Source organism: Equus asinus, chromosome 2, assembly GCF_041296235.1.
Source record: "Equus asinus isolate D_3611 breed Donkey chromosome 2, EquAss-T2T_v2, whole genome shotgun sequence".
In the NCBI taxonomy this organism is placed as follows: domain Eukaryota; kingdom Metazoa; phylum Chordata; class Mammalia; order Perissodactyla; family Equidae; genus Equus; species Equus asinus.
This window is the reverse complement of record NC_091791.1, coordinates 77,477,483-77,494,627: the sequence shown is the minus strand read 5'-3', so window position 1 is coordinate 77,494,627 and position 17,145 is coordinate 77,477,483. Positions and strand designations below refer to the sequence as shown.

Here is a 17,145-nt window from a genome sequence, read left to right as displayed (position 1 = left end):
ACCATTTTGGATATAAATCTTTCTTGAAAGTTCTCTTTGCTTGATTCTATAAACAATATACCACATGTAGATTTTTTGACCCAAAATGATCTTGGATATCACTTGCTGTACTATAATATAATACCTTGAGGCCTTTGGAGGCCATCAGGGAGGGCATTGTGCTTTTCTGTGGCATTTCAGCTGTCTTTTCTCTGTAGCCACCTCTTTTTTCTGCTGTCACTTCCTGTAATTTTTGATGGATTGTTTCTCTCAAAACTCTTCTAATTTTTCTGCAAACTTCCATACTTTTCTCTCAAAGACATCTCAGATTACTGTGTTTAAATCTATACTAATTTTTTGGTCTGAATTCACTCTAGTCAGTATGTGTGTGTGTATCACTGCATTATTTCTTTATTTTTCTGTCTCCCTCACTCGACTGACCCTTCCTCAAAACTGGGACTCTGTAGCCCTCTTTATACCACCAGTGACTGACACAAAGGCACTCAGTTAATTTTTGTTGAGCTGAACCAAGCAACAGAAGTTTTTACTCTCAGGTCTAGAATTTAATATTGCCAGAAATTATTTATTTATTTTCGTCCTATGGTTACAGTATTGATAGGCCCTACTATTAAAAAAAGTCATATGTAAAAAGGAATAATTGTCATTTGGAGCATACTTTATGGATTGAATATTAATATAGCAGAGCAGTGAACATTTTTTAACCTCTCCTTTTCAAGAAGTAGTGTGACTGTACAGTGGGGATAAATATTTTCACAAATAAATAAAAACACTACAAGTCCGGTTTCATACTTTGAATCAAGTAAAATCATTATTCACATTGAATTTGTAATCTTTGCCATGGAGACATCTTTGTCCCTAACTCTTTCCTTTAGGTTATTATCGCACCGAGAGAGATAAGGGCACGCAGTATGAACTTTTTTTTAAGAAAGCAGACCTTATGGAATATAGACACGTGACCCTCTTCCGCCCTTTTGGACCTCTAATGAAAGTGAAGAGCGAGATGATTGACATTACGAGATCAATTATTAATATCATTGTGCCACTTGCAGAAAGAACTGAAGCCTTTGCACAGTTTATGCAGAACTTCAGGTAACTCTCAGGGCTTAATGATTTAGCTAAGCACTCCTAAAACAATCACATTCATGTGGGTTTATTTAGTTTATCTTCACTGAGTATGATTACTTAGAATTACAGAATAATTTTATAGGCTTTCGGGAACTTTATTTTTTTGGTAGTCTCTTTTTTCTTAAAGCATGTAGAGTATATTGTGTTACTGATTATTTGAACTATTAAGTAAATTGAAGGTGACAACTATTAGAAACTAAATTTGGTGACCTTTATAATTGTGTATGAATTCATTTTAGGACAAGTTGAATTTTTAAAAATAATTTTATTGAGGGGCCGGCCCAGTGGCGCAGCGGTTAAGTTTGCACATTCCGCTTCGGTGGCCCAAGGTTTGCCAGTTCGGATCCCAGGTGCGGACATGGCACCACTTGGCAAGCCATGCTGTGATAGGCATCCCATATATAAAGCAGAGGTAGATGGGCAGGCATGTTAGCTGAGGGCCAGTCTTCGTCAGCAAAAAGAGGAGGATTGGCGGCAGATGTTAGCTCAGGGCTAATCTTCCTCAAAAAAAAAAAATTTTATTGAGGCATAATTTACATACAGTAAAATCCACATATTCTCAGGATAGAGGTTTCATATTGTTTGAGAAATGTATGTACTCATGTAACTGCCTCCCCAATCAAGATATGGAAAATAGCTGTCTCCCCAGAAAATTCTCTTGAGAACAATTTGGATTTTAAAATTAAAATAGATTTTAGAAATACAAACGTTCAACTAAAAATGAGAGTTATTCCATCTTGGGAAGCAGAGACTTAACAATTTTTAAAAGAATTTTTTCCCTTTTTTTGGTCATTAAATTTGGATATTTTAAAATGCTAAAGTGTTAAAGAATTAACAATTATATATTAGGGTGACTGAGGGAAGTTTTGCTTTTTTGTTTTAATTTAACAATTGCCATGTTTTTAATACTTGGATCTGCTAGTTTTAATGCTTTGTAACCCCAGTCTTTATTCTCATGTTAAAATTGTTGGATTTACAAGTTAGTTAACACTATTCTGTAGCAGACTATCTAGAAGTCATGTCTCCAAATGAGTTTTGCCTTTTTGAAATAGCTCACTTGAGATCTGATTTCCTAAAGCATTTTTTTTATTGCCTTTCTTGGAATTGCCTTCAGATGCTACATTATTCTTTAATACTAAGTAACCTCAATTGTGGCAAATATTTATTCCTTGATGATAGTTATGATTTCTGGAATTAACGAATCTGAAGACAAAATAACTCTTGACCCAAAACTTGAATATTTATTTATTTGGTTTTGAACTGATTGTGCCTATTTCCTTGAGTAGCTTATAATTTGCTTCTGAAGGCAATACCAAAGCAAAAGTTCCAAAAATGTTTTGAAACTTCTTGGACTGCTTCCATGGCCCTACAATGGTTGCATTCATTTAAACACATGCATTATGTGTTTATGTGATGCCTTTAACAACTCAGCAATATTGCCTTTTCTGTATTTATTTAAAGCTTCATGTGATTTCATTCTAAATGAGTAATGTCTCATTCATTTTCTTGTTAAAGCTTCATGTGATTGCTTTCTGAATGAGTAGTGCTTTATGTATTTTCTTGAATGAACTTTGTTTTTCAATTCTATTAGGGATGTATGTATTCATCAAGACAAGAGAATTCATCTCACAGTGGTGTATTTTGGTAAAGAAGGACTATCTAAAGTGAAGTATATCCTAGAATCTGTCACAAGGTTGGTGAACCATGTCAACATTGAAGTCCTTAATACATAACATTAGAAGAATTACAATTGCAGATATTTAATGAGTTAATAATTTTGAGTAGCTGCTGTTTAAAAGTTGGCTGAGCATGTGAGCGGTGGTCATCATAAGTTCGTTTCACCGCTAGGCTCATTCATGCAACTCTAAATGACTTGTCTTCCCTTAACTCTTAGCAGACAGCCTGGCATGATCAGGGTGCTCGCTCTGCAGCCCTCTCACCTTCTGTGTATTTGCCTCCATTTCTTCATTCTGTTGAACTCTTTCCCTTTTTCTAAATCTAGTGCCTTCACTTTGATATCATCTCCTGAGCTTGTCTCTGGTCACCTTTCTTTCCTTCTGTTTCCCCAGATTCCTTCTTCTTGCCCTGCAGATGTTGCTTAGGTCTCCCCTATCCTAAAGAACCCCTCACCTGACTCTACAGTACCCAGTAGCTACTGTTAGGTTTCTGTCCTTTCACAGCTAAACTTCACAGAACAGTAGTTCTCTAACTAAGCAACTCACGTAGTACCTGGCAGATAGTAGGTGCTCAGAGGTTTGAATGAATGAATTAGTAATTCCTTAATACTCCATTATTAATTCTCTAGCTTCTCAGCCTTTTTCATCTCTAAGTTATGGACCCAAAGTTTTGATCTAACTGACTAACTGACAGCCTTTTCTCTGTCATCCTCTTTGATCACTTTTTTACATTTGACACCTAACCGGTATTTACTTCTTGAAACTTTACTCTGATGTTTGTAAAATATAAATATTTTGTAAATGTAAATATGTTATGATGTAAGATATTAGGTTGATTGTCTTTTCTGATCACACCAACTCTGTATCCTTTACTTGCTTCTTTACCTTTCTGCTAGTTGTGGCCATTCCCTAAGAGTCCAGATTTGGCCGGCCATTCTTCTCGAATCGTTCAACTAACATTCGAGTCCCACCGACTCTGTTCCAGGTACACTGCTCGGGAGTCTGACTGGGGTGGTTGAAATAGGACTGGGCACAGAGGAGGGAGTTGCAGTCCCTACTCCAAAGGGACTCTCAGAGCACCGGTGTATAAGAAACAAACATTGTCTTCTCCTCCCCCTACACTAGCTCCTCCTCCTGATGGCTCTCTTTCTGTTCAGACTAAGACTGTTCTCGTGATCCCCTGGACTTGATGACTGACAGCCAGCACCTTTCCCTCATTCTTTACCCCTGATTAGTCAGTTCCTGCTTACTACATGGGACCTCTTTTCTCTCTGTTCCTTGCTGCTGCCACCACCCTAACCCAGGTTCCTCCTCCCTCCTTTTCATCCTTTCTTCTCTTCCCTTTTTACCATTTTTGGGTCACCTACTAAGTGCCAAGCACACACATTAGTATTACTGAGGTTCTCCCTGCAATAATCAAGACTCCTCTGTGGCAAATGATGGAAACCTATCTTGAATTTGCTTAAGGAAAATGGGAGCATTATTGAAGAATCTTGGATAACTCCTAAAATTAAAGGGATTACTACAACCAAATTTGGGGAAGAAAACCAAAACGGCTTTGTATCTTAGGGACTGAAACCAAACACTTGAATACCATCAAAATTCTCTTGTTTTCTTCTTTTCTGTTTTTCTCTGCATGTTGACTTCATTCTCCTGTTGCAGATTGACTTCTTCCACACATGAGGTATATGGCTGTTGGCATCTCTGGGCTTTGCATCTTCTTAGCTTTGCCATCAGAGAGGAAAGAGCTTTCTCCCACATCCAGTTGAGAAAATCCCAGGGAAGGACTTTTGCCCACCCTTAAGCCAGTGATCCTGGCCAGGTGGGGTGGGAGTACTGTGATTGGCCCAGTTGGAGTCTGGTCCCCGCCCCTAGGAAATTACTGTGGTTGGGGTATTCTGTGATTATTCCTCCACTTGGTGCTGGGAGTGTGAGATGGTGATTGGCGGTTTCCCCAAAAGAAGAGAGAGATTTATATCCTGTAAGAGGGGGAGTGTGGGCACCCACAGCCTTTGGAGTCTACTCCATGCACTATTTGAGCCTTCTCTTCTCTCTATTTGCCATTCTATACTATTAGAGGAGTAATCTAAAATGTTCCTTTTTTTGATCCAGCTATACCCTAGTGCAGCGGTTCTCCAGCTTTAACATCAGAGTCACCTCGAGTGACTTGTCCCAAGAGAGAGACAAATGCTCAGTTCCACCCCTAGTATCTAATTCAGGGGTTTGGTGGGGCCCAAGGATTTGCATTTCTAACATGTTCCCAAGGGAAGCTGATGCTGTGGATGCAAGGACTTCACTGTGAGAACCACTGCCCTGGCAGGAAAACCCTGACTCTTCCTTGCTTTTAGGACACTGACCAGGTTCTTTAACTTCTCATGGAAGATGATCCTCAGTCTGACACTTTTATGGTCTTCTCTCATTCTTCCCATTTTAGGATCCCTCTGTTCCAATCTGATTTGTTTGATCCCTGTTCTCCAAAATGCTTTCTACCTTCTTACCTCTTTGCTGTTGAGAATAATTAATTGGAATGACATTTACACTCACCACTGAATTCAGGACTTTAACCAAGGCATAACTTAATTCCACTTCTAACATCTTCTCTAACTACTCCAGATAAAAGCAACCTTTTTTCCTCAGAACTGCTGTTTATTCATTCATTCAGCAAATATTTACTGAACTCCTACTTTATCACGAGCGCTGTGTCCACAGTAATGAACAAAACAGCATCTCTGCTCTCATGGGGCTTACATTCCAGTGGGAGAGACACTCAAACAAAGAGATCTGGTGGTACTGAGGAAAACAAAGCTAGGCAAGGGGATAGAGATTAAAGAGAGGGAAGTCGGGGCTGCTCCATGTATGGTATGAGGGAGATCCCTCTGATAAGAGGACATTTGAGCAAAGATCTGAAGAACTCTAGAGAAGAGTGCTCTTTGTATGTATCATTCATGTGAAATACATTATTTATTACCAGACATTATGGCTATTTTTCCATATGTATATTTCTTTTCTCCCCAATAGTTTTTTAAGATCTTGAAGGCCAGTGGCCCCTCAACACTTATTAACCTTATACAACCAGCGTGTTGCCTCAAATGTGGGCATTTAGTGAATATGTGTCCCTGATGACAATCATACACATGAAACTGATGGTTTCGTTTCCCTGTGTGAATGTAGAACCAACATAATAAAATATCCGAACTATAAAACATATTTTGTAAGTTGTGTTGAAGGAAGAGAGTTGTTAATCTTTAAGTGGCACTTATTATCATGTGTTGTATGTTCTTTCCTCATAGTGAGTCTAATTTTCACAATTACACCTTGGTCTCATTGAATGAAGAATTTAACCGTGGACGAGGACTAAACGTGGGTGCCCGAGCTTGGGACAAGGGAGAGGTCTTGATGTTTTTCTGTGATGTTGATATATATTTCTCAGCCGAATTCCTTAACAGCTGCCGGTTAAATGCTGAGCCAGGTGCGTAAAATGTTGGTAGATGAGCTGAGCGTAGAATTCAGAAAACTGTCAGCATGTCCCATATTTTGAGTCAAGTTAATGGTATTTTTTTAAAGTTATAGTAGGCATAGTTTAACAGGAATATTAAGTAGAAAAGTGAAAATTTGCCCCTCTGAAATTCATACCCCTTGTTCTCTTGTTACCAAATTCCAATGTCTACGTTTGAATGCAAATAAACAAACGCAAAGAAATAAAAAGCCTTGCAGCTGACAAGGAGGAAGCAGCACCCCATCAGAAAAAGAGCCAAGCAGACAGTGTGGAGATGTGTGAGAGTCAGAAGCACTCTACCTCAGGCGGATGGAGCCGGCACACACACAGGCACGCACACAGAGGTCTACATTACAGATAGTGCTTGGTCTCCAGACTATGCATTTTGGGATGACTTGCTATACTTTGCTTTGTGTTGTAGATAATTTTTGAAAATGTAAGAGCAAATGACATTTTTATAAATCAAATCTTATTTTAAAGGTGAAAAGAAAGTTTTTCTGTATTGAAAAATCTCATAGTAAATCTTTTTTATGTAGAACTATTCATATCATGCAAATTATTACATTCTTATTATTCAGTTTGGTTAGGAATAATTGTCAGGAACTCTCTAAGAGCCTAGTGAGTAAATGAGGGTTAAGTTTACTTTGTTACAGCAGACAGCATGAAGTTCAGAACGTGGAAGTTGAAGGAGACATATTTGCTCAATGTAAAAGAAATATTTTTATATCCAGAAATAGATCTCTCAGAAATTGAGTTCCCCATCCTTAAGTGGGTTTTAACGAAGGTGAGATGAGCATCTGCTAGGAATCTTGTAATACAAAGGCTGCCACATTACTTACAAGGTCCTTGACAATCACTGAGCATTTCATATGATCACTTCTGGTTGAGGCTAGTCTTAGCAAAGGGTTCTCTATTGAGGGGAGACCGGCAAGTTAACCTTTGAGGGACCTTCAGTACTAACAATTTGAATGCCAACGACAAGGCCTTCTGTAGGCCTTCTGTCAAGTATTTTTAACTCTTAATCTTCCAACTTTTCCAGATCTTGTTCAAATCTGTCTACAGTTCTATATTTTGATTATATATATCCATTGTACAGTATTCTTTGGATTTACTGTTTGTATGGTTCATTTTGAAGAGCGTATTTAACAGAAGTTTCTAAGTTTCTTGGTGATTGTCAGAAGTTAACCTACATCTATGACTGCTAATGAGTGAAATAATGAGTAATAAATGGCTCACCTAGCTGAGAGAATACCTTTGCGCATCTCCCCAAAGTCAAAAGGAATAAACATGTAAAGCACCCTTTAGTCGCTTTTTTTCTCTGTTCTTTTGCAGCGTCATAGTTTCATAGTCACCTACTGATATGTTATAAAATCATTGTGTTCATCAAATCAACATGATATTCAGTAGCTTGAATATTGATAGAATAAAATCATTATATGTGACAAAGAGACTTTAATATAAACTCTTATTAGATATTGCAGTAAAGATCAGTCCTTCACTTTACGGCTTCTTTGTGCGATCTAAACATATTTTAATTTATAGGTAAGAAAGTGTTTTACCCTGTGGTGTTCAGTCTTTACAACCCTGCCATCGTTTATGCCAATCAGGATGTGCCACCGCCTGTGGAGCAGCAGCTGGTAAGACTCTTACTGTCAGATATAAAAGGCCTCACAGATCCTTGCTAGGTTCCTTTATGTGTTTCACATGTAGAAAACAAAGTTTCGGTAAAAAAACTTTAGTTATTATAAACAGATTTTCATCGTCTCTCCCCATCCCCAAATGCTTTCACATTTATTGTTTGAAGAATTGTGTCATTCTGGTGGGGGGTGGTGGTAGGGGGGCGGGGAGTTTAGGCCACAGAGAAAAGCTTTATGTTCCAGAATATGAAAATTTTACAGTCATTTCTGCCAACTTATTTTTAGTAATGCTAAAAATAAATTTTAAAATTAAAACTACTAAATAACTAAGAAGGAATAAGATACCGTAGGAAATTACTTAGTCATGGCATGGAGGTGCTGTATATCGACCAAGTTATACTTAGATAAATTTTTTAAAATTTTTAAATAAACTTACTGTGTTGGAATAATTTAGATTTACAGACAAGTTGGAAAGATAGTATAGAGAGTTCCTATACTTCACCTAGTTTCCCCTAATGTTAACATCTTACATAACCATGGTACATTTGTCAAAACTAAGAAGTTAGCATTGGTAAGTTACTGCTAACTACACTGTAGATTTTATAAGGATGTCACCAGTTTTTCTACTAATGCCTTTTTTCTGTTCCAGGGTCCAGTCCAGGATAGTATATTGCATTTAGCCTAATCTTTATTGTTAACATTAAGAAAAAATGGGAACAAATGAACTAAGTTAAGAGGTTAAAAACATGAAAAATAACTTTGAGGAAAGAAATAAAAGCAGAAATTAAAGAACCAAAAATAATAGGTTGACAAATATAGGAGCTGCTTCTATATGTGCAAAAAAATTCTTTGTAATAAAGTGGGCAGATTTAGGGTGAAAAGGAAAACAACATTGGAAATTAGAACAAGAAAACGTTGAGAGAAATGAGTTTTATATAATGGGTATAAAAAGTTCTAAATAAAAGGAAAGATTTGAGAATTTATAAAATACTAACGTGAGCGAAGTATATGTTAGTATTTTATAAATAAAAGATAGACGTTCTGAAGAGACTAAGAGCTATTTAAAAAATTAGAACAGTGGGGCTGGCCCCGTGGCCGAGTGGTTAAGTTCGCGCGCTCCGCTGCAGGCGGCCCAGTGTTTCGTCGGTTCGAATCCTGGGCGCGGACATGGCACTGCTCGTCAGACCACGCTGAGGCAGCGTCCCACATGCCACAACTAGAGGAACCCACAACGAAGAATACACAACTATGTACTGGGGGGCTTTGGGGAGAAAAAGGAAAAAATAAAATCTTTAAAAAAAAAAAAAATTAGAACAGTTATCATAAAATTACCCTGCAGGTACATAGATAGAATGTTTTACTGGTGAGTTTTTCCAAACTTTCAAAGAACAGTAATATTAGTGCCATATGATCTACTTATATTTTATGAGGCCAGCATTATCTTCATACCAACCCATGGCAGAGCATGTACACACACATACCCCTCTACCATCTCTGTAGGCCAGTACTGCTTAGGAATATGGATACAAATGGGATTAAATTGCAAACCAAGCACCACATCCGCCTTATCTGACACTCTAAATCCTTTGTAAAAATGAATTATTAAAAAGAAGTCATATTAGTGTTGGAAAATGAGAGAAGTGCCATTTGTAGATCTAAATTTTGAGAAATTTCTGTAAGATGGCAATAGTTGGCATAGGGTTAATGGAAGAGAACTGTCTGGGACGTATTCAGGAGAACACTGAAGATGAGGCTGCCTTGCATCCTCTGAGCTCAGAGAAGACAGAGTGGTGGAGTACATGTGCTTCTCTGGGGGTGTGCTGAGCAACAGGTACCACGGGGATTGGCCCACAGGCTGAGGCAGGGTGTATGGTCCTTGGAGCTAGAAAGTCAGGGTAGGGTCCTGGGAATACTGAGTTGTAGGTTGGATAGGGAGCCCCAGACTCAAAGGATGAGCTGCTGTTAGCACTTTCCGCCTGAGACCACGTTTGGCCCCTCCTCTGCTATTGCCGTAATCATAGTTAACAGCCATGGATTTTTGAACAGTGATTTTTGAAACAAAAATGAGTAGCAGTTAACCAAAACTAGCCAAACATTTGAAGGAAACCAACACTATGAAAGAGAGGCACCACATTTTAATAAACAGAAAAATCAACACATGATAATATGAATACAGATAGAAAACAACTTTAAAATAAATATACCTTTAGGGAGATTAGAGAAAACATTAAATTCATAAAACAATATGTGTTGTTAAAAAAGAGTCAGAACTTGGAAATTGTGAAAATATAAAACTCAGTAAATGGGCTGAATAGAAGAACGGTCACAACTGAAACAGATTTGTAAACTAGAAGATAAGCCAACTGGGTGCATAAAGACCAAGAGAGAATGTGAGAGAAAAATTGAGACATGGGAAATCAGTCCAGAAGCTCCCAATTGTTTGATAGGAGTTCTAGAAGGGAGAAAAGAGAGAACAGATTGGAGAGGCAAGGAAATGGAAGAAAACTTCAAAGAACTAAAGAAAGACAAGTCTTCTGGCATTTGAGAACAGCAGTTAAGGGACAATCCTAATAGCTTCCAGAGATACCAAAAATAGCAAAACCTAGCTTGTCTGTAAAGGATTAAGAATCAGATTGGCATTTGGCTTCTTCTTGATAATGTTGGTGCTAGGAAACCATAACACAATACTTTAAACACTCTGAAGAAAAATAATTTTGATTTTAGAAGTTAAATTTGACCTACTATTTGAGGGTAAAAGAGACATTTTTTAACATTCAAGGACTCAAAAGTTTATTTCTCACAGACCTTTTCTAGTTCAGCAGAATAAGAAATGAATACATTAAAAGAGGAAGACCTGAGAATAAGAGTGATCAACAGCAAAAACCCAGTAAAAGTTTTGTTTAACAGTTGTTGATGACACACATAATAAAAAAGAAATTAATAGCAATTTGGGATTAAAAAGTCAAAGGGTATATACATGGTAAACATACATGTATTCTCTAGCTCTGTCTCCTGAGAGGGCCCGGGAGCAGTGACATCCCAAGAGTAGCAAGCACACCCAGCTCCCAGACCTTAGTGCTGGGACAGGAAATAGAGGAGCCTGGAGCATCTTATAGCTCCAGAAAGTAAGGAAATACTCAAACAACAAAAGGATGGGGATATGTCAAAGGGAAACAGCCTGAAAGAGCTGCCAGTGGCAAAGCTGGAACAACTTGAGCAACAAAATAAATAACATAGGACTGGATTATAACCCCAAGCATAAAATATCCATGGATCCATATTGATATAAATAAATGAGTGAGTAAATAAGTAGGTAAATAATAATAAATGAGTGGATAGGTCAATTTGATTAGATAAGATGAGATAGATTTACATAGGGGGAAAGAGATATCTTCCTTACAGAATTCTAAATAACTTTTGTAGATACTCCCTTTTCCAAAAGGTGGAGCTAGATGACTCACTTCTAGAAAAATTAGTATGGAAAAAGAAAAACTAGCTTTTCAATAGAGAAACCTGAAAAACACCACCTTAAGCCAAGTAATAAAGGTTAACATCACCAGTGTTGTCCTGCACCCCTGATATGATGTAACAAGAAGGGCACTTCACCTCTATGGGCTTCTAAGAACCTAGAACCCCGAACTGATCATGAGAAAAACTTTAGACAAACCCAAGTTGAGGAGCATTCTATAAAATGCCTGACCAGTACTCCTCATAACAGTCAAGATCATCAAAAACAAGAAAGACTGAGAAACTGTCTCAGGAGACCAAGGAGACATAACATCTAAATGCAGTGGTGCCCTGGTCTGGATCCTAGAACAGAAAAAAGGACATCAAAGGGAAAACTGGTGCATTCCAAATAAAGTCTAGAGTTTGGTTAATAGTAATGTACCAGTGTTGGTTTCTTAGTTTTGACAAATTTATAACAACAATGTAAGATAATAACATTTGGAGGAAGCAAAAAGTAAGTGAGAGATAAATGGGAACTCTTTACTATTTTGCACCTTATCTGTAAATCTAAAATTATTTCAAAATAAAAAGTTTATTTATTAAAAAAAATACTTGAAAAACAAACAAACAAAAAGTGCCAAATGGACTCAACATATGAGGGTGAAGAGGGGAATGCAAAAGCATGCTAATATTCGTGTCTGGTTTGGGAGGATGTGGGCAAAGAATGATTTGAATGCAGATTTATTCTAGGTTTTGTGTAGAAAAATAAGCTTAAGTACTTCCACTTCAGATGCTAGTTTCATTTTGTAACCTTTGCAGGTTACTCAGCCTTTCTAAGCTTCAGTCTCCTCACTTAAAACACAAGACAAAAGTTTTCTCTCCTTAATGTTTAAAGATATATTAAAAGTTAATAGGAAATACACTCAGAAAAAAAATAGGTAAAAGACAGTTGATAATAACTCACAATAAACATATTTAAATAGTCAGTCTTACTAAGAATAAATTAAAACAGCAATGCAGTACTTTTTTCTGCTATAAAATCGCTGTTTTTGAAAACAACCGTGTGAGTGAGCCTGGCGGGATGGAGCTCTCCATCCTTACGTGTGGTGTGGAAATACACGCCAGTTTTTTGGGTCAGGAGTTGTCAAATAGGTTCATCCCTCTGATCCAGTAATTTCCACTCCCAGGAGTCTCTCTTGAGGAAATAATCAGAACTGTAGAGTAGCAATATGTATAATATTGACGAACATTAAAAGCAAGAAAAACTCTAATATTAAAATAATATATTGAATTACAGTATATGCTGTGGTGAATATTAGATATCAAGAAGAAAATGTTCCTGAAATGTAAATAAGTACAGCAGTGGAAATGTTGTTATAAAATGGGAAATGGCATATATATATTTTAGATACTTTAATGCTAATAACAGCTAATATTTTCATGCACCCTTTTCTACGTGTGAAGTACTATTCTGTTTATCATACATATTAACTCATTTAATCCTTGTAACAACCTCTGAGGTAGGTGCTGTTATTTCCCATATTTTACAGATGAGGACACAGCTGTGTGATTGATGGTTGAGTGCCCACCCAAATGCACAGCTGGTCCGGATGGGGCCAGGAGCCCGGGCACTGTGGCTGCACAGTCTCCACCTCTTATCCGCTTCATAGACTGCCTCTGTTATATTAATTCATCAAATGTGAGGGTCTGTTCTATGGCAGCCACTATTTACCACTGAATAGAACCATACAGCCATGGTTATTCTTCACAAGAATCTTTATTCTGGTAGGAAGAGAGAAAATAAAATCAATTAATAAATACCATGATCATTAAAATAGGCTGAGTTATGAAGAGTAATTAGGTCGTTTCTGGGGTGTGTTTGGTCAGAAAGGCCTTTCTGAGATGGGTTGTTGGAGGGGCCATCCGAATGACAGGAAGGAACCTGCTGCGCAGTGGCTGGGGAGGGCAGTTCCAGGCAGAAGGAACAGAGGGTTTCCTAAGGTGGCTAGAGCACAGCGGGCAAGGGGCACAAAGCTGGGCCAGGTCATAAAGAGCTCCTATAAGGAGTTTGAACTTCATGCTAAGTGTGATTGAAAGCCTGCTAGGGGATTAGATGTGGGAGTAAGGGAAAGACAGTGGCAAGAGGGAGATCAGGACTTCAACTTGAGCATAGTGGGTGTGTATTGTTTATTAGACATGCAAGGGAAAGTGCCAAGTTGTCAGTAGGATTTGTGAGTCTGGTGTCTGTGAGCAGCTGAGGGCTGGAGATGTAGGTAAGGTGTAGGTAGCTGTGTCCCCCACATGCTTAAGAGAAGGACAGATAAAAATGCGGTAAGATACTAAAATTCAGGGATTATGGACAATCCAAATTTCTTTCTATTTTTCCTCAGGGAAAATGCATTGCTTTAAAAATCAAATAAAACCAATGACTCCTTTCCCTAAGTCAAATAATATTTGAAGAATTTTTAAAGAAACTAAGTTATAAATGAAGTCATAATATTTGTAAAATCAGAATTGGCATAAGGTAGAAATGTTAAAGTGGGTGTTTTGTTTTAATGCTTTGCACCAGGGTTATATTTTGACTAAAGAGATAAGAATATTAGAGCCTAGCCTTGGTTTTGCCACAAAACTTATGCCTCTATGCCATGTGCATGGCATTGTTCCAGGTGCTTGGGATATAGCAGTGATCAAAATTAACAAAAAGCCCTGCCCTCAGTGAGCTTTACATTCTAGAAGGGGAAGAAGCCCTCCCCCAAACAAAGAAACGGAAAAGGAAAATTGGTACCTCATTTATTAGCTCCAGCTTGAGCTGAGTTTTCAGTGCTGCTTAGTTCATTCTCCGTTTTCCAGTCGGTTCTCCCATTCTGCAAAGCAGCTTTTTCACTGTCCCTACTCCTCTACATACCTGTATATTCCTTATATTCCTGCTCTCTGCAGGAATTTCCATGTGGTTGCCCTACAGATCCCTCAAATTTATCATGTCCAGAACCCAGCTCCACATCATTCCTTTCCTCTATGCCCCCACTCTCAGAGGATTGCAGCATCACATACCTGTTGTTTAGGGTGGCAGCCTGCTGTCATCTTTGGTTAATCCTTCCCTATCACCCCCAACTTTTGCCGATTCAGTCACTTGTTGACTTCTGTCAATTCTGTGTCCTAAATCTTTTTTACATCCATCCAATTTTTTCTTTCTGTACATACCATGATAGTCTATACCACTAGCTTCCCATTCCCAGATTATAACTGTTGCCTCTTAATCAGCCTCCCTGTGTCCCTTCTGGCCCCTTTTTATCTATTCTCTATACTCCAGCCAGAGTGATCTTCCAAAAATATCATCTGATCACATTAGTCCTTCTACTCCGACTCTTCAGAGAATTCCCCTTGCCATTAGGATAAAACTGAAACCACGTGACGAGGTATACGCAGTTCTCTCTGATGTGGCGCTGTAGATCCCTCTAGGCCAGGGGACAGCAGTCTGTGGCCTGTGGGCCAAATCTGGCCGGCTGCCTCGTTTTGTATGGCCCACAAGTTAAGAGTAGTTGAAAAATACTTTAAAAAAAATATTTCATGGCATCTGAAAATTATGTGAAATTCACATTTCAGTGTCCATAAGTAAAGTTTCTTGGAACACAGCATGTTCATTTGATTATTATTAATGACTGCTGTCACACTACAATGACAGAGTTGAGTAGTTGAGACAGAGACCCTGTGTTCTGCAGAGCCTAAAACATTTGCTACCTAGTCTTTTATAGAAGTTTGCTGAGCCCTGGTCTACATTTGTGGGCACTTCTACTTCTGACTCCAATGTTTAGTCCCACCATCCTTCACCCACAGTGTGCTCTCCCATCTCCAGGCCTTTGCACAGCCTGTTCTTGTGCCTGGGACTTTCTCCCAGCACATCTTCTTTCACTTGGCTAACTTCTACTTATCTCTCATATCCCAGCTCCAACTTCATTTGTTCAAGGGAGCTATCTCACAACGCTGCTCTTTGGATCAGCTGCCTCTCTCTCCTTTCTGGCACCCTCCACACATCCATATCCTCACTTCCCAACTCCGACTCCATCGTCAGTCATTATCCACAGCCTCTTTGCTATGCACGCACCTCCTTCATCCCTCACTCCTTCCAGCATTTTGTCTTGGAACCCCAACCTGACTAAGAGCAATTCCGTCTAGGGCCTGGTTCAGGCCACAGAGCAGCAGAATATGGAGAGTGAGGAACACAGCCCACTACGTGACATTGCTTTAAATATATGACCACAGGCCTCAGGGATCACCGGTTGCCCTGAAGTCCTGCACCTTACCCTGATCCACCCACTCTCTGTCTTCCAAGTCAGCCACGCTGTCCATCTCCTCATACCTCCCAGCACCTGTCTCTACTACTCACTCTCCACGTACCCTGCTTCATATTTCGCTTAGAAAAGAGAAGCAGTCAGACATTCACTTCCTCATTCTATCATGAGATCCATCAGCCTCACTGCCTCTGTGTCACATCCTCAGCCTCTCTCCATTCCCATGTCCCTTCATAAGGCTAGTCTGTCCTTTTGTAGTGAACTAGATAGAGCTCATCCCTTGTGCCTAAATAAGGATACCCCTCCAGCCATTCTTTATTCTCTCCTATCCTAACATTTTGCCTCTTCTAGATCATTACTGTAAGCATACAAAAATAATACCATTCATCTTTAAAAAATATAATAGCCCTTTTTTGACCCTGGAGCCTCAGTCTTCTGCTCTTGCCCTTGCTTTCTCTGCTTTTACCACAGTCATTTCCTTAGTGTTTGTCAAACACTCCACGCATGCTCCTACCTCATGTTGCTCTCTGTCTGGAATGATCTTCTCCAGATATTTGCATAGCTCAGTCCCTGATTTCCTTAGGGTGTCTACTCCAAAGTTACCTCCTCAGAGAGGCCTTTTGTGGCCATTATATCCAAAATGGACTTTCTCTCCATCATGCTCTCCCATTCTCCATGTATCACCACCTGAGATATATATTTATTTATTTGCTATTTTCCCATCAAAACAGAGGGTCTGTGATGGCAGGGACTTTGTAGCTCTGTTCTCTGCTGGGTCCCAGCTCCCAGAACCATGTCCAACAGATTAAACACTTCTTGAATCTATGAATAAGATAAAGGAGGTTTATCAGGCTTCAACTTTTACTTGATTCTGGAGGCTCAGTATCATCAAAGCCTTGATCATCTTTTTCTTTTTCTGCTTGGACTTCAGTGGTGACAGCTTCATTTTAAAGCTGGTTTCCCGGGGCTGGCACCGTGGCTGAGTGGTTAAGTTCGTGTGCTCTGCTGCAGGCGGCGCAGTGTTTCATTGGTTCGAATCCTAGGTGCAGACATGGCACTGCTCATCAAACCACGCTGAGGCAGCGTCCCACATGCCACAACTAGAAGGACCGACAAGGAAGAATGTACAACTATGTACCAGGGGGCTTTTTTCCGTTGTCGTAGAAAAGGACTGCAGCACTTCCCAGCTTCACATCTACACCCTACACCAGGGGTTGGCAAACTTATTCTGTAAAGAGCCACACAGAAAATATTTTAGGCTTTGCAGGCCATCCAGTTGCTGTTACAACTACTCCCCTCTACCATTGTACCATGAAAGCACCCACAGACAATTTGTAAACAAATGAGTGTCGCTGTGTTCTGCTAAAATTATTCACAAAAACAGGCAGCAGGCCAGATTTAGCCTGGAGGCTGTAGTTTACTTACTCCTGCCCTACTCCATCCAAAACGAGCAAGTGTCTTTTCTAGTAGCTCTC

At 39.1% G+C, this 17,145-nt stretch overlaps 1 protein-coding gene across 2 annotated transcripts in view; it reads left to right on the top strand.

Annotated features, from left to right (window-relative positions):
* CSGALNACT2 (chondroitin sulfate N-acetylgalactosaminyltransferase 2) overlaps positions 1 to 17,145 on the top strand; it is a 42,787-nt gene that overhangs the window by 14,230 nt on the left and 11,412 nt on the right. Inside the window, exons 3-7 of one of the 2 annotated variants that reach the window (XR_011496122.1) lie at positions 873 to 1,089; positions 2,717 to 2,818; positions 3,698 to 3,786; positions 6,092 to 6,270; positions 7,840 to 7,934. Coding sequence is in view for 1 of the 2 variants with exons in the window: in XM_014841476.3 (XP_014696962.1) it covers positions 873 to 1,089; positions 2,717 to 2,818; positions 6,092 to 6,270; positions 7,840 to 7,934 (593 nt within the window). In the remaining variant the exon portion in view is untranslated. The remainder of the gene's footprint in view (positions 1 to 872; positions 1,090 to 2,716; positions 2,819 to 3,697; positions 3,787 to 6,091; positions 6,271 to 7,839; positions 7,935 to 17,145) is intronic. The other variant, XM_014841476.3, reaches the window with a different exon arrangement.